The sequence below is a fragment of the Ictidomys tridecemlineatus genome, chromosome 10 (assembly GCF_052094955.1).
Source record: "Ictidomys tridecemlineatus isolate mIctTri1 chromosome 10, mIctTri1.hap1, whole genome shotgun sequence".
NCBI classification, from domain to species: Eukaryota; Metazoa; Chordata; class Mammalia; order Rodentia; family Sciuridae; genus Ictidomys; species Ictidomys tridecemlineatus.
Window position 1 is genome coordinate 138,072,154 of NC_135486.1, and position 19,573 is coordinate 138,091,726.

General features: G+C 48.3%; 1 protein-coding gene across 5 annotated transcripts; it reads left to right on the forward strand.

Annotated features, from left to right (window-relative positions):
• Positions 1-1,915: 1,915 nt before the first annotated feature.
• Znf205 (zinc finger protein 205) lies at positions 1,916-14,446 on the forward strand. 5 transcript variants are annotated; one of them, XM_021734894.3, is made up of 7 exons: positions 1,916-2,517; positions 6,052-6,189; positions 9,384-9,573; positions 9,796-9,884; positions 10,404-10,524; positions 12,776-12,889; positions 13,163-14,446. In XM_021734894.3, the coding sequence occupies exons 2-7, from the start codon at positions 6,133-6,135 to the stop codon at positions 14,221-14,223; spliced, it is 1,632 nt and encodes a 543-aa protein (XP_021590569.2). In that variant the 5' UTR covers positions 1,916-2,517; positions 6,052-6,132; the 3' UTR covers positions 14,224-14,446. The 5 variants fall into 5 exon arrangements, with proteins under 5 accessions (XP_021590569.2, XP_077880643.1, XP_077880644.1 ...); XM_078024517.1 differs by lacking the exon at positions 1,916-2,517 and adding an exon at positions 3,698-4,331; XM_013364077.4 differs by lacking the exon at positions 1,916-2,517 and adding an exon at positions 4,404-5,418 and having other exon boundaries at positions 9,384-9,507.
• Positions 14,447-19,573: the final 5,127 nt, after the last annotated feature.

The window sequence follows — 19,573 nt, forward strand, 5'->3', positions numbered from 1 at the left end:
CATGCCAGGTGAGCGCGCTACCGCTTGAGCCGCATCCCCAGCCCTCAAGTATTCTTTTTGACACTTATTTTTTTTAAAAAAAATATATATATATTTATTTTAGTTGTAAATGGACCTTTATTTTATTTATATGTGGTGCTGAGACTCGAACCCAGGGCTTCACACATGTTAGGCAAGTGCTCTACCACTGAGCCACAGCCCCAGCCCATTGACACTTTTTTTTTTAAAGAGAGAGAGAATTTTAATATTTATTTTTTAGTTTTTGGCGGACACAACATCTTTGTTTGTATGTGGTGCTGAGGATCGAACCCGGGCCACACGCATGCCAGGAGAGTGTGCTCCCACTTGAGCCACATCCCCAGCCCCCCATTGACACTTATTAACTTAAATTACTTTGCAGAAAAAAAGTCTTAAAGCGTATTAAAGTCTCTTCAGATTTTTTTCTGCTCTTGGAAAACACAGTCTCCTATCTCAAAGTGCTATCCATTAACAGACTCACAGAAGTCACTGGCTTGTCTCATCCCCATTGAGTAAGGGATAGTCCCTTCAAAGGAGAGACTTTTTTTTAATTATTATTTATTTATTTATTTTTTTTTTTTTTTAAAAGAGAGAGTGAGAGAGGAGAGAGAGAGAGAGAGAGAGAGAGAGAATTTTTAATATTTATTTTCCAGTTCTCGGCGGCGGACACAACATCTTTGTATGTGGTGCTGAGGATCGAACCCGGGCCGCACGCATGCCAGGCGAGCGAGCTACCGCTTGAGCCACATCCCCAGCCCTATAACTGAAAACAATTTTTAAAAATTTTGTTAGATGTTGATGAATCTTTATTATTTATTTATTGTGCTGAGATTCGATCCAGTGCCTTGCACATGCCCCAGCCCCAGCTCCTTGAGACTTATTTTTTTAAAGTTCATGTTTTTCCCTTCCTTTTCTCCCTCTCTCCCACCTAACCTGGGGGCGAGGAAACAAGATCACCTGGAGTTATCCAGGCTCCAAAGGAAGGAGATGTCTGCTTGAGGATCTAGGAAGTGACTTTCTCCCAAATTAACAAATGAATCCTAACATACCCTCAGGGCGCCCTGGGAACCCTCCTCGGGGCACACCTGGACTGTAGCCTTTGAATAGCTTTTTAAAAAGCCCTGCTTTCCCTAATGGGCAGAATCACAGGGACAGAAGTCTCCTGTTTCTCCTTTGCCAGCAAAACAATTTAAAAAAATTCCTTTAACTTAGAACCGTGTCCTCATTATTAAGTTGGCATGAACTGGCATTGGGGACAAGGATCGAGCTTTCGGTTACAAGGGCTCCACCACTGAGCTATAACCTCAGCACCGTTACTTCCATTTTTTAAAACAAAAAGGCACCCAAAACAGGTGAGCGAGGGAGATGCTGGATTCGGAGGCGGGACTGAGCGCCGAGGTCGTAAGGCTTTATGCATCTTGATCGTGTCCTCACGGCTCGGCTCTCTTTAATAAGACCCCTGAGCCCCAGGCCCCGCGGCGGCCGCGGGGCTTTCCAGCGGGCCGTCTTAGTTTCCCGGAGGGTGGAAGTCCAGTCCAGGACCGGCGTGCCCTCGCCCAACGTCCTCACCGCCCGGGCCAGCCAGGTAGATTGCCGGGAGATATCTGGGCAAACCGGAAATTGCCGTGGGGCAGCGGGACAGGAAACGTGGGGACACCAGCCAGGCCAGGCGCGCACAGAGTGACCCTTCCCCCCCCCGCGAGTAGGACTGTTCTCGGGAGCGCGCAGGTGAGAGCCTCAAGACGGTGGCTCAGTGAGGCGGGACGGGGGCAGGGGGCGGGACCATCTTGTCTACAGCCAATCACTGGCGTCTTCCGTGGCGCGTGGGGGGGGGGCGAGGTGGCGTCGTTGCCTGGGAGACAGCTCCTGGCGTCAAGTTCCTGCGGGCTGAGGAGCGCTCGGGGCCGGAAGGGGACTCCCGGGCTTCTGCGGCCTCCTGCTGCTCGGAATTTGCATTCCTGCTATGGTGTCAGCTTCACTGGAGCGGGTCGCGGGGTCGCCTTCTTGCCTCCGGAGGTGTCCCTGGCCTGGGCATCCTTAGTTATTTTTCTTCTTTTAAAAATTTTAAACCCTATGAGCACTTCTGCAGATTACCTTTTCTTCTTTGTTAACGTTTAGAATTTTCTCTGCTATTTATTATTTTTACTTCCCTTCTCTCATGTTCCTTTATTTCCCCTATTGGTTGTCTCTTTCCTTCACCAGGCCGCATATCCGCATCGTCCTGTCTCTAGTTAGCTGCTTTAGTTAGTGTATTATTTTGTTCTTGCTTTAGACGATGTTGTTTCTAGTTTTCATTATTTTTTAAGACTTAAGTTAACTGTCAGGCTGATCTCTGCAAGTAGATGGGGATTTATTTACCAAAGGTGGTGTCCTCTCCTTACTCAAGTTCAGGGCAGCCACCAGAAGTTGAAGTTTGTTGAGGGTTTCCCAAACCTGAAGCTCCACTAGGCGCCTTTCTCCATGGTAGTTAATACTTGTGACAGGCTCTGAGGTAAATAGGTAAGTACAGCCCTGAACCGCCTGTGAACTGAATGCAGAGAAGCTGGACGTGTACTGAGTTTTTTTTTTTTTTCTCCTTTTTTTTTTCTTTGTGATACTGGGGCAATTCTAACATTGAATTATATGCCCAGCCCTTTTTATTTTTTCTTATAAGACAGCATGTCTGGCTAATTTGCCCAGGTTGGCTTTGAACTTGTGGTTCTTTTGCCTGAGTCTCCTAAGTAGCTGGGATTGTGGGTGTGCAGATTTAAACGTTTTGTCGTAAATTTAAAACTCAGATTTCACATAGAAATCAAATTCTTTCGAGGTATGGTGGTACAAGCCTATAGTCCCAGTTAGTTGGGAGGCTGGTAAGTTCCAGGTTAACCTGGACAATTTACCAAGACCCTATCTTTTTTTTTTTTTTTAAGAGAGAGAGAGAGTTTTAATATTTATTTTTTAGTTTTTGGCAGACACAACATCTTTGGTTGTATGTGGTGCTGAGGATTGAACCCCTGCCGCATGCATGCCAGGCGAGCGTGCTACTGCTTGAGCCACATCCCCAGCCCCACCAAGACCCTATCTTAATATAAAAAATTTAAAAAGGACTGGGAATGTATCTAACTGGTAGAATGCTTGTCCTAACATACACAAGGCCCTGGTTTCAATCAAGGAGAATGAGGAGACAGAAGGAAGGAAGAAGAAGAAATTGAATTTTTTTTTCTCTTGAAAAATATTTGAACTTTGGCAATACTGGCCCCCAACTACTCCCTCTAAACAAATATGGTTTTGGATATCCCTGAAGTCCCTTGTACTCTCTTCTTATGTCCAGCCATTGGTCATTTGTGGTTGTTGAAGGCATTACATTTTTGATGTGTGCTTTACGCCTTTCTGAACTCTTTCAGAGGCTGCAATTTCCACACAGAAACTGTGGTAACCCCCTCCCCCAGACCTGCTCCGATCCTAAAACCAGCTGTGGGATGCATTTCTCTCCTTTCCAAGAAAGGGTTAAATGGTTAATATCAAGTATATAGTAGTATATGCTATATACTATATACTATATGCTATATAGTAGGTGCTCAAGAAATTTTCTATGAACAACCAAATGAACGCTCAAACTTCATTTAGTTTGTCTAGGAAATCTTATGGCAGGATTCAAGCCTCTAGACACCCTTTACTCCTGCAGTATTCCTAAACCAGTACCTTTTACTGGTAAAGAAATTTTGCCCTGGGGCTTGGGCTTGTGGCTCAGCAGTAGAGCAATAGCCTTGCATGAGGCACTGGGTTCCATCCTCAGCACCATATAAAAATAAATAAACAAAATAAAGGCATTGTGTCCATCTACAACTAAAAATACATTAAAAGAGGGGGGGGGGAGAGAATTTTATTTTATTTTTTCCCTGAAATTGGGACACATGCACTAATTTTGAACTTTGTGCTCTCTTGGGATTGCATGGGGTGACATGGTCCTTTCCAGCGGTAGTCTTGTATACTGGAGACTCAGTTCTGCTCCTCATGGACACACTGAATGCAGTTGTGTCATCTTTTCAGGACCCTCTTTGACTTTGTTTCAGTTCATAGCTACCTAGATTGAAAACAGTATTGACTTTGATTACAACTTTGTATGTCCCTCTTCACCCTGGGTTTAGAATGACTGGAAACACTAACTAGAGGCAAATCCCAGGGGTAAATTTTCTTCAAGTTGACAGTAGAATCAAGCCAAATCCAAGGTCTCCTAAAATATTTGTCTCCAAGAGTGGAGTTGCAAATAGATGCTACAAGGGATCAAGTGTCGACCATGACCACCTGGGAGTCAGGTTGTGGATAAAAAGAATGTAGGTCCAATATTGCCAAATGTTCTGATTTTTTAAAAAATCAATTATATGAGAACTCTGCTGATTTTTAAGTGTTAGAAATTAAGTTTTAAAAAAATTAAATCCTGTGAACCCACAGAGTACATTTGTGAACTAGTACAGGGCTGTAACACTGATCTTGCTGTGTGAAGCAGGGGATCTCAGAGATGAGTCAAAGGAGGCAAGCACAGGATCATCTCTGGGAGGAACATTCCTGTAGGCAGACTCCAGGACCAGGACCCCACCTCTTTGCTGACACTCCCATGCTCTGCCTAGAAGACATGGTTCCTTACCCCAGAAAGTAAAGTACAATCATTCTCCTTCCCATTTGGGGCTTTAGTACCCAGGGTCAGAAGGCAAAGGGAACCTAAGGGGGTGGCATCTGGAACTCCTGGACAGTTGGGTCAGGCCTCTTTACCACTGTTTCCGAGCTGGAGTAGGTTTGGAAAAACCAAATTTATCCCACATATTGCCAGGTGTAGGCATCAGGATGGGCTACAGGTGGTCCCAGCCTATTTCCTTAGTTCACTCCTAGGGAGAGAACTCTGTGCCAGTCTTGGAGGGACCCAGAGGACCCCCTGATCAGAGGAGGCTTAATTGAATCCAGGGGCCTCAAAGAAGTGCTGTGTACTGAAAAAGAACGTCTTCCCTCCACTCAGCAAAGCGCCACTTTTTCAAGGATGACTGCAATGCTCTCTTTGAAACATTATCAGAATCTTTCTAAAAACGCATCGCCCTATTTTTTCGTTTCGGTGCCCTGCTTGGCGGGCATCACAAATACGTGCTTGGTAAAAGAATCGTCTTTAGCAGGCATTGCTGATCTGGGAATTGCCTTCCTGCCAAGAGCAGGTGCAGCCAAGGCCTGGGATCCCAGACACGGAACCCTCGAAGCTGGGAACCCTATAGGGCTGCCGCTGCGTGGGGAACGGGATCTGGAAGGGACTTCCTGTTGTCCCTAATCCTGGTCTCCGCCTGATTCCCCCGCCGGCCCAGCGCTGGCTGCAGAACCCCCCTTCCCTGGGGAGGGGCCCGGCTGCCCCTGGTGCCTCCTCTGCCATCCTGCACCTCGGTGAGAAGGGAATGCTGGGGAGGGCTCCAGGATGCCGGGATTGGTACAGGTGCCCAAGATTGCAGGAGGGGACAGGGTCAAAGGTGGAAGGCTTCGGGCTGGCAGGAGAGAAGGGGGCCTGGATCCGGGATTGGGAAGAAGAAGGACATAGTCCGCCGGAACTATGAGCAGGATGGGCATCCCAAGGCCGGAGGTTGCATCGCAGGGGAACTGCTAAGTGGGCAGGTTGATTTCTGGTTTCTAGGCGGGCTTTAAAGCACACGCGGGGCACAGGATGCTTGCCCTGGGGTCAGCGGGGTCTGAATTCTTCTATGAGAAGTGGGACCTCACCAGCACTTGTTTTGTAGGATCTCTGCAGAATTTTCTGCTCTTGATGACAGGAACTACCATTTCAATTTTTCCCCACTTTCCCTGAGCTGTTTGCTCTGAAATGTGGGGCTCAGCAACAAAGCATACACAATATCTTTGTACTTTTTTTTTTTTTAAAGCAGGAAACTAAAAACATGATAGAAAAGTAGGACTGCTGAATAGGATCTAGCAGACTTTATTTCCAAGTAGGACCAGGAAACTCTGGTCCAGCATGGAGATTTTTCAGGGCACTTGAAGATGCTTGATTTCTTTCTGCTCTTTCAGGCTCATGGCCAAAAGCAGGAGGGGGCTTGGCCAGCAAGCAGGAGAAACAACTTGTTGTTCTTCCTAGCTCTCAAATAGAAAATGTCTGCAGATGGTGGAAGCATCCAGGCTGCTGAGAACAAGGAGAGAGCCCAGGAGGTAAGAAGTTCTGGGGGCAGAGGCATGCCATGAAAGAAGCTGGGACAAGATAATTTTTCTAAGCAGGGTATCTGGGCAAAGGAAGAGTTAGACTCACTGGGGGTGCAGGGCTGGTGGATGGGGGAAGTGGGTTGGCGATATTGGAGAGAAGGTGGCATGATGGGAAATACCCTCTATTTGGCATTTATGGTATAACTCTTTTGCCTTGTTCAGTGAATAAGGTAGTCAACAGGCACATGGAATAGCAGGGGTGTTCTGTGGGGTCCTCCAGTGAGGTTTTTTCTGAATTGTGCCTACTTATTCTATGCCCCACTTCCTTCTCCCCAAGACATTTCTCTTCACCTCTCTGGGTCTGAGCTCCCAGTCCTGCCTGCACCACCTGCTGCCTGTGTGTGTGTGTATGTAATTACCACCTGTGGAGGACTGGGGTCTCTGGCCTTGGGGTTAGAGGACTCTGAGTCACTTGCAGGCAAGGCATGTGACTCAGGCCAGTCCTCTGACTTGTGGGAACCAGCTCTGTCCTTTGTAAAATGCAGATTCTGTACCTGTCATTCCCTCCTATCTTAGAAGAACTAATGGGATGAGATTCATCTAAGCAGTGTCAGCTCATAACTGATCATAATTTTTGATAATGAAATGATAATTCCCACAACTAGAGCTCAAGTCAGAGAAGCCTGTGTCCTCTGGCCTAGTGTCATAGTGGTTATAAATAAAAATTCACATCCAGTATTAGTGCTTCTGTGTTGTTGTTTTTCTTGGGGGAGGTTACAAGGATTGAACTCAAGGGTACTAGATCACTGAGCCATATCCCAGCCCTATTTTGTATTTTATTTAGAGACAGGGCCTCACTGAGTTGCTTAGCCGCTCATTTTTGCTGAGGTTGGCTTTGAATTCACAATCCACCTGCCTCAGCCTCCAAAGCTGCAGGGATTACAGGTGTGTGCTACTGCGCCACACTAGTGCTACCATTTTTATGCTGTGGAAGTTCAAAGAATTATTACCATTGTTTCATAACAGCTTTTTATGTGTGCCTTAAACCTGACAAGCCTTGCTGATCGACATTCTCCGTTGATGTTGAATTCTGTCAACTCTACGCAAAGTAATAATAATAATAATTACCCATACTCAGTGTTTATCCAGAAATTTCTAGAGTGGGTGGCTTTCTCTCACATATGTATGCCCCTCATGACTGTTCTAGGCAGGCAGCAGAGCAGCTGAGTCTCAGAGGCCAGTCAGGGCATTGTTAGGTCTGCCCTGGACACTCTTGACAGCTGGTCTTTCCCTTCAGGACCGACTGGAACACACACACCACCGGGGAGGGTGAGGCAGGGATGGGTGTGGCTCCTAATAGAAGGCCAGCCTTGCCTTGAGTGACATGAGAACCACCAAGGTTCTCTCAGTGAGAGGATATGTATGCCTTGCCCAGAGTTTTTGAGAGGCCTGATTGTGAGTCTTTGTCTAATTCCTAGGCTTTGGTGTGTTAGTTTCCTATAGCTGTAGAAACAAGTTCCCACTGACTGGGTTGCATAAGAAAACCAGGATCTGTTCTCTCCTGGTCCTGGAAGCCAAGCTGTCAGCTGCTCCAGGCCTCCTCCAGAGGCTTTTGGCCTGGGGAGAGGTTCTTCCCACCCCTTCCAGCCTCCTGTGACTGCTGATGCTCCTTGGCTCAAGTATTGCTCCATTTCTGTTTCCTTCTCAGTGTTTCTGTGTCTTCTATTTACCTTTTTTTCTTGGGGTGGGGAAGGAGTTGAACTCAGGAGTGCTATGTCTATGTCACTGAGCTATATCCTAGCCCTTCTTCCTTTTTTTTAATACCCTATCCCTTTTAATTTTAAATTTGTTCCAATTGGTTATACATGACAGTAGTTAATTCTTATTTTGAGACAAGTTCTTGTTAAATTGTTAAATTGCCCAGGCTGATCTTGAATTTGCCATCATCCTCCCTCAGCCTCCTGAGTTGCTGGGATCTCAGATGTGCACACCACACTCAGCTGTGTCTTCTATTCTTTTTCTTATCTTTTTTAAAAATATTTATTTATTTATTTTTTAGTTGGGCACAATATCTTTATTTTACATTTATGTGGTGCTGAGGATCGAACCCAGTGCCTCCTGCATGCTAGGTGAGCACTCTACCACTGAGCCACAATCCCAGTCCCTGTCTTCTATTCTTATAATGACCTCACTCATTCAATTTAGGGCCCACCCTAGGGGCACTTAACCACTGAGCCATATTTTTATTTAGAGACAGGGTCTCACTAATTGCTTAGGGCTATGCTAAATTGCTAAGGCTGGCTTTGAATTTATAATCCTCCTGCCTCAGCCTCTTGAGCCGCTGGGATTATAGGAATGCACCACTATGCCTGGCTCATCTTGAGATGCTTAGCTTGATTATCTCATTTTCCATTTTCTAGTCTCATCTAATCCCCAGTACTACAACAGCAACAACCACCAAAAAACCCTTTTTCCAAATAAGGTCACATTCTGTGCTTCAGGGTAGATGTGAATTGTGAAGAGACACTATGTAACCCAATCTACTTGATTTTATCATATATTAAAAAACAGCCAGGGCTAAAGATATAGCTCAGTTGGTAGAGTGCTTGCCTCAAATGCACAAGTCCCTGAGTTTGATCAATCCCCAGCACCAAAAAAAAAAAAAAAAAGAAAGAAAGAAAGAAACAAACAACAACAACAGCCAGGCACAGTGGCACATGCCTGTAATCCCAGCAGCTCCGGAAGGTAAGGCAGGAGAATTGCAGGTTCAAAGCCAGTCCCAGCCCAGCAAAAGTGAGGCACTAAGCAACTCAGTGAGACCCAGTCTCTAAATAAAATACAAAATAGTGGGGCTGGGGCTGTGGCTTAGTGGTAGAGCGCTTGCCTCTCATGTGTGAGGCCCTGGGTTTGATCCTCAGCACCACATAAAAATAAACAAAATAAAGGTATTGTGTAAAAAATAAATAAGCAAACACATAAATAAATAAAATACAAAATATGGATAGGGATGTGACTCAGCGGTTGAGTGCCCCTGAGTACTATGTGTACTATGGCAATGGCTTGACAAGTCTTTCATCTCTTGCCACTCCATCCTTGCTGGGAGGTGAACTGGAGGGAGAAAGCGAGGTTAGCCCTTCAAGCTGTCTCTTGCATGTGGGTGTGAGTTCTGCCAGCCGGGTTCTGATGCAGGTTGTCATTCCCAGGTTCTAGGTCATGTGCATTCCTGTCAAGAAATGCTCTCTGGACTGGAGAAGAAGATACCACACATTAAGACAGAGCCGGAAGAGGTGCACTCTGAGGGGACCTCACAGGAGGACAGGGCTCCAGGTGCACAGGATTGGGTGCCTCTAAGTCCTGGCCCTAAGGAGAAAGCTCTCTTCTTGCCTGGGGGAGGTAGGAGAGGGATGTGGACAAAGGTGCCTGGTTAGGCAACTGTGGGGAAGGTGGAGGCCCAGCCTGGGTAGGGCTGAGGGTCCTTAACCTGGAAAGGGACCCAGATGTCTACCTGTGCATATGCCTGCCTATCTTCTTGGTTTGGGGTGGGGTGGAGTTTGAAGTGGCTGGGTGAGCAGCAGTGTCCAGCAGTTTGAGTCAGTCACCACTCTCCTCCCATAGCCCTTCCTTCTCGGATCCCCATGCTTTCCCATGAGGGGAGGACCCGAGATCGGCAGATGGCCGCAGCGCTCCTCACTGCCTGGTCCCAGGTAAGTGTCTATGTCAGTCTCTTTGCCGCCTTTTCTAGCTGCCCAAGTGGAGGCGGGGCCTTCCCAGATCCCGACTTGGTGCTCAGCCCTTCCAGATCTGCTGGCTCCACATGTAAAGTCATGGCCTCACTGACCTTCCCACTTGGACCTGGAACCTGCTGCTCAGGACTCTCACTGAAGTGCAGCTGGAATCTGAATACCATTTTCCAGGCTTAGGGTCCTTGGTCACTCTGGCCACAGCTGGAGGAGGAAGTAGAGAGATGGGTCTCTGATGTGTGAATCTTCCTTTGGGGTTTGAGCTGAGGAAGGAGATCCTGAGCTTTGGCTGTGGTCCCTAAGTAGTACTGCTTTGTTATTGAAACAACTCTCCCCCAAAAAGGTCTCTTATATTTGACCATCAGGTCAGGGTAGCTGGAGGCAGCAGTTGGGAGGCTGCAATCTCACCACACGTCTTGGTGTCACTGTTTGCCCCACTGTGTCTATAGCATACCTTGGACAACATGCTTCATGTTGTTTCAGATGCCAGTGACCTTTGAAGATGTGGCTCTGTACCTCTCCCGGGAGGAGTGGGGACGTCTGGACCACACCCAGCAGAACTTCTATAGGGACGTGCTACAGAAGAGAAATGGGCTGGCCTTGGGTGAGGGCTCACCTGTAGTAGGGTCATTACCTCCCTACTGGCCCCCCATGTCAGTTCTGCTCCCTTTCCCCACTTTGTTCATTTAGACAGTAGTGTTCTGTAGAACTTTCCACAGGGATTGAAATATTCTGCATCTGCACTAGAATGGTGTCCCTAAACCCAGTGGCTGTTGAGCATTGGAAATGTGGCTAGAGCAAGTGAGTTTTTAATTTTTTTTTTTTTTTTTTTTAACTTTGCTCAGCTCAGATTGGAGCTTGAGTAGCCATGGCTGGTGGCTGCTATTTTGGACAGTACTGATCTGGGGATTCTGCTTTTCTTCTAATCTTTCATTGCTCTAATTTATCCCAGTATTTCTGTCTTCCTTCTCCAAGCCCCAGCTTTGTAGGTGTTTGCAGAGAGCTTGACTCTAGGTCTGTGGGCTGCTCTATGGGTGGCATCAGCTAACCTCTCAGGCCCTATAGGCTCTAGGGAGCCCAGGAAGCATGTGCTTCTCAGAGGGGCTTGGCTCCCTTGGTTTCTCTGATGGCAGGTAGTTAAGTCCCAGGTTTTTACTCCTTAGTTGCAGACTAGTTTTTTTGACAGAATTTGATGAGGTCTTCATTGTGATTCATTCATTCAGTAAATAGCCATTGCATACCTGCTAGTCCAGGTGCAATCTGGGCCTTTGGCAATTCCACCCTTGACTTCAGTGGTAGTCTTGAGATCTCTGTGGGATCATACCAGTCATCCTCACTCCTATAATTATCTTAGGCTTGCATACTACCCATTGTTAATATTCCTCAGGGCCAGACCAACAAGTCCAGGCAAATCCTGGGAGATCAGAAAGAACTTAGCATCTATTTGCAGCCCCAAGGCAGGCCTCAGAGAGGCTGTAACCTACTTCATTGATCCAAAAAATCCCTTTTCTCCCACAAGTCATGACAGGAAAAGCCCCTCTGCTGTCTTACTGACTTAACTAGAATTCCCAGGGCCTCTCACCCCAGGGAATTGGCAGATGGGCCCTTTGGTCTCATGACTTCTTGGTTGTCAGTGTACCTGGCCTCTTGTCCCAGGCCCTCCCACTTGGCCTTTCTGCAGCCTCCAACCCTCCTAGCCACATGCAAGTTCAGGAGTGAGATAGCCCTTCCAATGTCTTAGGCTACTGGGCCCACTGATTGGAGACTGTGGCAAGGGAAGGGAATTGCTGTCCTCACTTGGCCTCAGAACCTGGGCTCCTCCCTTTCAGATTCAGGGAAACAGGAGTCAATTGGCTCAGCATTGGAAGGAGTATAGTTGGGTGCTACCCTGAAAGGGGATGGGAAGGGAATTTTTTTTAAGGTGCTGGGGATTAAACTAAGGGTCTCTTACATGTTAGGCAAGTAGCTTACCACTGAGCTGCACCTCAGCCCCAACACACACACCTTTTTTTTCCTTTGGTACTGGTAATTGAACCCCAGGTGCTCTGCCACCGAGTTATGTTCCCAGATGCCTTTTAAATTCTTTTTTTTTTTTTTTTGGTACTGGAGATTGAACTCAGGGGCACTTGACCACTAAGCCACATTCCCAGCCCTATTTTGTATTTAGAGACAGGGTCTCACTGAGTTGCTTAATGCCTGTCGTTGCTGAGGCTGGCTTTGAACTCAGGATCCTCCTGCCTCAGCCTCCTGAGCCGTTGAGATTACAGGCATGTGTCACTGCCTCCGGCCCTTTTTAATTCATATATATATATATATATATCTTTATTTTATATATCTTTATTTTATTTTTCTATGATGCTGAGGATTGAACCCAGGGCCTCGAACATGCTAGGCCAGCGCTCTACTGCTGAGCCACAATCTCAGCCCCATTTTTCATTCTTTTGTGTTTTGAGACAATCTTGCTAACTTGCTGGGGCTAGCCTTAAATTTGCAATTCTGCGTCAGCTTCTGGGTTGATGAGATCATGGGTATAAGCCACCATCCCTGCCTGGCCTGAAGCAGTTTTTGAGCGCTTGTTGATTTGCCTCATGTTTCTGGAGCCTCACTTGCCCCTCTTTTTTTTTTTTTTTTTTTAATATTTTTATTTTTTTAGTTTTCGGCGAACACAACATCTTTGTTTGTATGTATTGCTGCGGATCGAACCCGGGCCACACGCACGCCAGGGAGTGCGATACCGCTTGAGCCACATCCCCAGCCCTCACTTGCTCCTCTTGCCCCATCAGTTTTTAGAGGGATGATGTCTACAGTTGGCAGCTCCAGAAGTTCTTTGCTGAATGTGTCCTCTTTCTGGATAGGGTTTCCCTTCAGCAGGCCTCTCTGGGCCCCCCAAGTGCAGGGAAAGGGCGAGGCTGCCAGCTCCAGCCGGCAGACGGGAGCTGAGAAGGAAGAGAAGAGAGGCCCTGGTTCAGGTGAGGGACTTGGTCTGTGCCTTGGTCTGGGGAAGGACCGTTTGCCCAGTCATTCCCGGGTACTCCTTGTTGATATGGACTTTCTGTTTTTTGTGGGTGCAGGGCCACTAGATGGCTCCTCCCTAAAGGGTGGTTCTTGGCTCCAGATTTCCCCTACTTCCTTTTCCCCTTTCCTATCTCCCAGAATCCATCCCCTGGATTTCCTGTGGGTTCCCCACCCTCTGGGGCCCTTCCAGGAGCTTGTCTCTCTGGAAACCCTCTCTCTTTCTCCAGGAACCTTGGAGGTGGGGAAGGAGGTGCCAACTGCACCCATGGGAGCCCTAGGGGATGTGAAGCCCTTGCCAACCAAAACCCGGCGGGCCCCAGGGGGTGTCCTGCAGTGGGGGCAGCAGGGAGCCAGTGGTCAGAACGCTCTGTCAGCCAGAGATGCAGAACAGCTGGCTCCTCTGGAAGCAAGAGAGTCAAATCCAGCCCCTCCTGTGAAGGCACTGGAGGGCCATGACCCAGAAAAACCCAACAAGGACGAGAAGGGTGCCACAGACAGCGGTGAGGAGGGCCTGGCCCCTGATGGTGATCTAGGCAAGAAGACCTACAAGTGCGAGCAGTGTGGCAAGAGCTTCAGCTGGCATTCGCACCTGGTGACACACCGGCGCACGCACACGGGTGAGAAGCCCTACGCCTGTACGGACTGTGGCAAGCGCTTCGGCCGCAGCTCGCATCTCATCCAGCACCAGATCATCCACACCGGTGAGAAGCCCTACACCTGCCCCTCGTGCTGGAAGAGCTTCAGCCACCACTCGACACTGATCCAACACCAGCGCATCCACACTGGTGAGAAGCCCTACGTGTGTGACCGCTGTGCCAAGCGCTTCACGCGCCGCTCGGACCTGGTCACACATCAGGGCACCCACACTGGTGCCAAGCCGCACAAGTGCCCCATCTGCGGCAAGTGCTTCACACAGAGCTCAGCCCTGGTCACCCACCAGCGTACCCACACTGGCGTCAAGCCCTACCCTTGCCCAGAGTGTGGCAAGTGTTTTAGCCAGCGCTCCAACCTCATCGCACACAACCGCACGCATACAGGCGAGAAGCCCTACCACTGCCTCGACTGCGGCAAGAGCTTCAGCCACAGCTCTCACCTCACTGCCCACCAGCGCACCCACCGCGGTGTGCGGCCCTACTCCTGCCCACTCTGCGGCAAGAGCTTCAGCCGGCGCTCCAATCTCCACCGGCATGAGAAGATCCACACCACTGGTCCCAAGGCCCTGGCTATGCTGATGCTGGGAGCTGCAGCTGCTGGGGCTCTGGCTGCACCCCCACCTGCTCCCACCTAGGGTGGGGGCAGCGCACCCAGGGCAGCTGCGACAGCCCCATTGAATTTGGGCCCTGTGTAGGAGCAACAGCCTTTGCTCCTGGCCTTGGTGGAGGTGGTGGGAGCCAAGGGTTGAGGGAAGGGAGCCTGGGAAGTACAGGCGCAGGGTGGGGCATGGCAACGTGGGAGGAGCTTGGGTGAGAAGGCACAGGCACTTAGGGCAAATTAAAGACCTTGGAATTCAAGCTGTGGACTACTGCTCTGTCTTGTGGGCACTGCTGAACCCCGGGGAGTGGGGGGGCTCCTGGGTCAATCATGTGTCCTCATTCATCCCTGACTCACCTGCTCTTGTTTTGGACACCCTTATCTTCTTCAGCCTTGAGTACATTTGAGGTCCCTTTGGCCAGAGCCCATTTTAGAAGTTGGAATAAATCTATGAACAGAGGCTTCTGAATGCAGACAAGTTTCCAAGTCTGAAGCCAGCCACTCCTGTAAATGGACCCCTGGTGGGGATGTCTGCTGCTGCTATAATATCCCAAGAAAGTTCACTGCCCACTAATCTCTGGACTCTTCTTTGGCTCCTCTCTTTGGGAAGTGGGAGTTGGACACAGCCAGTCTGAAAAACTTCTGCTCAGTGTTTCCTGCTGTCCCCATCTCCTTTCAGGCACTGTGGCTGTTTTGTTATTGGCCCTTTTCTTCCATTTCCATTGGGGTCACTTACCAGGTACCACTTTGCTTCCTGTTCCATTATGCATCTACTGTCACCTCTTCTCTGTTGCTTCTTACCTAGTTGACCTTTGTAAGTTCTTTGTAATTTGTCCTTCCTACCTTCCCCTGCCTGATTCTACTTTAGTCCTAGTCTTCTGTTTTAACCTCTGTGGCTTCCATTTCCCACTGTCTTTTTCCTCGAAGGAGTAGATTCTGCCTATTATGCTATACTTGTGGCTCAGCTGCTAAAGTAACATTCAGCTCATACCAGCTAATTATGAGAATATCTGCATCAGGGAGCCACAGAGACTCTACTTCTTCATAAATCCACCAGGATACCTGCAGCCCTGGTTGGCTCCAGCTCCTAATGGCTTGAACAGGATGACTGGGAATAGTAACAATAGCTGCCAGTTGTTAACTGTTCTAGGCATGAAGCCAAGCCCCCATGTATATCACCTCTACTCTCTGCAGTTGAATGGATTTTATTGTCTGAGTTTTATAAATGAGGAAACAGGATAAGAGAAAAGTCCAGTCACTTGCCCAGAATCATACAACCAGAGAGCTAGAAATTGGTGTCATATTTGTATCGGATGTCTCATGTTTTTAATATATTTTTTATTGGACACAATACCTTTAATTATTTTCATGTGGTGCTGAGGATTGAACCCAGGGCCTTATATGTGCTAGGCAAGTGCTCTACCGCTGAGCCACAACCCTAGCCTGTTTCATGTATTTTTTTTTCTTTTTTAAATTCTTTTTTTTTAAAAGAGAGAGTGAGAGGAGAGAGAGAGAGAATTTTTAATATTTATTTTTTAGTTCTCGGTGGATACAACATCTTTGTTGGTATGTGGTGCTGAGGATCGAACCTGGGCCGCACGCATACCAGGCGAGCGCGCTACCTCTTGAGCCACATCCCCAGCCCAATGTTTCGTGTATTTTTAAAATTCATTCTGCAGTAGGGTCTTGTGCATGCTAGGCAAGCACTCTGCCACTAAGATACATCCACAGCCCTTTTTTAAGACACTTGTGTCAAGCTGGTCTTACTGGATTGCCTAGGCTGGCCTTGAGCTTGTGATCCTCCTGTTTCTGTCTCTGGAGTAGTTTGGATTATAGGCATGGACCACTACTCCCAGTTTGGTGTTTTATCCTGTAAGAAATATCCTTATTTCCATGTGCCTCTGTTTCTGTCTAGTAATATTATATTATGAGGCAGGACTGTCTAAAAAAAGTAGAACAGTCAATGGTCTTGACCACCAGGGACATTGGATTCAATTGAACACCGGGGTGGTCTGGGGCATACAGTCAGCTGGACACAGATGAGCTGTTGACTGGTGGAGCCAGGCAAGCTTTGATGGAGTCTTGCTGAAAGCAAGCAGATTGCTTTCTTCAGCTTATCCTCATAGTTCTAGTCAGCCAGAAATGGGATTCCTCTGCTTGACTTAGTGTGAGAGGCTGAGGGGGGCTGTCACTTGTAAAGCAGTTGCTGTCAGGGAGGTTTTTTTGGTAGTGGGGATTGAACTCAGGGGTACTCAACCACTGAGCCACATCCCTAGGCCTATTTTGTATTTTATTTAGAGACAAGGTCTCACTGAGTGAGTCTGGCTTTGAACTCAAAGATTCTCCTGTCTCAGCCTCCCAAGCAGCTGGGACTAGGGCATGCATCACCGCACCTGGCTTGTCAGGGAGCTTTTTTAGTGAAGGGGACACATTGGAAGCGGCCGTACTTGTCACAGTGCGTAGCACAGAGGTCCCATTTGCACAGTGAGTATTCCCTACTTTGATTTCAGTTCCTCAGACTGTGTGGCTGACCCATTGGAGACCAGGTGTCAGGACTTGAGCCAGCCGCAGAGTTGTGGAATGATTCAGGCAGTCATTTATAATCTTCACTCTGGCTTCTGGATAGCTCAGATCACAATATCCAGGAGAAATGTTTCTCCTCTTATGGCAGAGTGCAGAGAGGGATGTGATTCCAAGGGCCTCATGGATAGTAAACTGCACATCACCTCTGCCGAGGCTATGTCCACTTCTGCCCATCCGCCTAGAAGCCACCATTCTGGGACGGGTCTGGCAAAAGTATGTTAACAGTGGAAGGTGGCACTTTGGAAAATATTTTATAAGAGCAAATAAGAGGGGCTGGAGATGTGGCTCAAGCGGTAGCGCGCTCGCCTGGCATGCGTGCGGCCCGGGTTCGATCCTCAGCACCATATACCAACAAAGATGTTGTGTCTGCCGTGAACTAAAAAATAAATATTAAAAAAAAAAAAAAAGAGCAAATAAGACTGAGGAAGCAGTTGGGGTTGGTTTGTGGAAGGGCCTCTAGTATCAGATACAAGCGTACTCATAATTGGATGGGTGATGGGTGGGAGACTAGGGGAAGAAAGCCAGAGAACCATCTTGATGTCTGGGTAGAGAGTGAGGCGGCTGAGAGGCCTGGCCTGGCCTATGCTCACATCCTACATTTCAGCTGCTCCGCCACTATAGAACTCAACCTGAATGGTTTACCGTTGACCTGCTCCGCCAAGAGAGGTTGGAGAGCGAGCAGGGGGTTTCCGTCTGAGCTTCCCATTCTTTCCCTGCGGCCTGTATTCAGGGCCCAGCTGGCTTCCCCGTCTTGCCTGGCCGGCCCGGTCGTCGGCCTCTGCTCATCTCTAGCCGGGGACCGTTCCTGGGAGCTGAGGAGCTTCCTCCTGGATCTCCCCCTACAGCCGGACCTCTAGAACCGCAGGCCCCGCCCCTGATGCCCTCAACCAATCAAATGTCGGGGCGAGGGCGTCTCCAGCAGAACTGGCCAATCACGGCTAACGTTTGTGCCCACTGCGGCGTTTCCCGGGCAAAGGTTTGAGGTTCTACCTTTGAAGCGCTCGGGTTTCATGCGTTGGATGTCAGAGAAACTAGCGACCCGGGTGCTGGGCTTCCCCGTGGATCCCTGAGTCTTTACAGCCCTCCCACCGCTGACTTCCGGAGTCCTGCGCTGCGAAGTCTAGGTGCCGGGCTGGGCCCGGACCACTTCCGACTTCCCTCGGCCACTTCCGGTCCAAACGACCGCCTGCAAGTATTCTACTTCGAGGGAGTCCTTGGCATCTGCACCGAACTCGTGAGACCCGTGTCTCCCGCTCGCGGTTCTGCATCTTCCCAGCTCCCAAGCAGTGGCCCAGGGTATTGCCGCGGGAGAGGCAGGCGTGGGTGCGGCCAGCAAGATGTAGGCATCTTCAGGGAAGCTGCTGAGGCGCGCGGTGCTCTTGATAGACGTGGCTCTTGATGCTGTGATAGGTTAGGGCGGCAAGAAACGTGAACAAGAGGGGCTTTGCTGCCTTATCTCCTCCAGATTTATTTGGTACCGGAGATTGAACTCAACTCCACCACTGAGCCACATCCCGTTTTGTATTTTATTTATAGAGTTGCTTAGCACCTCGCCATTGCAGAGGCTGGCTTTGAACTCACGATCCTCGTGTCTCGGGCTCCGGAGCCACTGGGATTACAGGTGTGCGTCACCACGCCCGGTTTATCGCCATTATTTTCAAATATGAAATGAACGGTTGCATTTCAAGCCTTTTGCTAAAAGTTGAGGACGAAAAAGCCAGGCAAGACCTTTGCCTTTGTCAGCGGAGGAAATTGACAAATAGAAATGACACATTAATTACTAGTAGTGGCGAATGCCAGAAAGAAAGGAACTAGGCGAAGCAGTAGAAGATGGTAGGAACTAACCCTTTTAGGGAAGGAGACATTTTTAAATTGTCTTGAAGGCTGAGAAAAAGCTGTTTTGTAAGATTTTGGAGGAAGAACGTTTCAAGCAAATGGAATGGGTGTTCCAGGAGCTGAATTGACATTCCTGTCTCCTGAGACCACTTTGTACTAATTATCAGACAGGTCCAAACAGAAGAGAGAAAACAGTGTTTTGAACAGGTGTGCGTCACCACACAATTTGAACAGGGAAATTTTTATGTATGGAATTATTAAGCTGTGAAAGATTGCATTCAGAAAGGGTTGACTAGTGAGAAGACCTCTATTTAAGTCATAGGGTCACAGCAGATAGCAGCAACAGCCACAACCTAGGTTGAATTGGAACACTCATAGAAGAGGGTTTCCCTGTTCCTGTACTGAGACCCAAACAGTGGAGTAGGCATGTCTGAGGCTCACTGAGTTTCAGGGAAATGGCTGTTGTATCCACAGGTGAAACTTGATAGAAATCCATCTTGAAGGATGATCACAGAGCAATGAATCATCAGACACCTGTTGTCTCTGCTACAAATTCATACTGTGGGAGTTCCTGCTACAGACACCTTCCAGGCTGCAGGAGCTTGGGCTGGGGAGCCCCTGGGTATTGCATAAGTCTTCCTAGTGAACACCAGAATCTGGAAGAGAAACCCCATCCTCTTACAGTGTTTCTCTAGTGCCTTTTACTGACAAAGCCTAACATCATGCCAGTTGGCAAAGGAAAATGAGGCGGGGTTCACTTTATTTAGCAGGCAACTGAAGGAAAAATTTGGAGCTGGGACATATTGGTAACTGGAACAGGTTTATATTATCATTCTATAACATCCTGATAAGCCCTCTATATAACATCCCTTTACCAGCCACTGGCACTAAGCTCCATTATGTCTTGGGTTATATGGCTGACAGAGCAGATCAACCAATACAAAACTGGAACATTTTTTTTAATATTT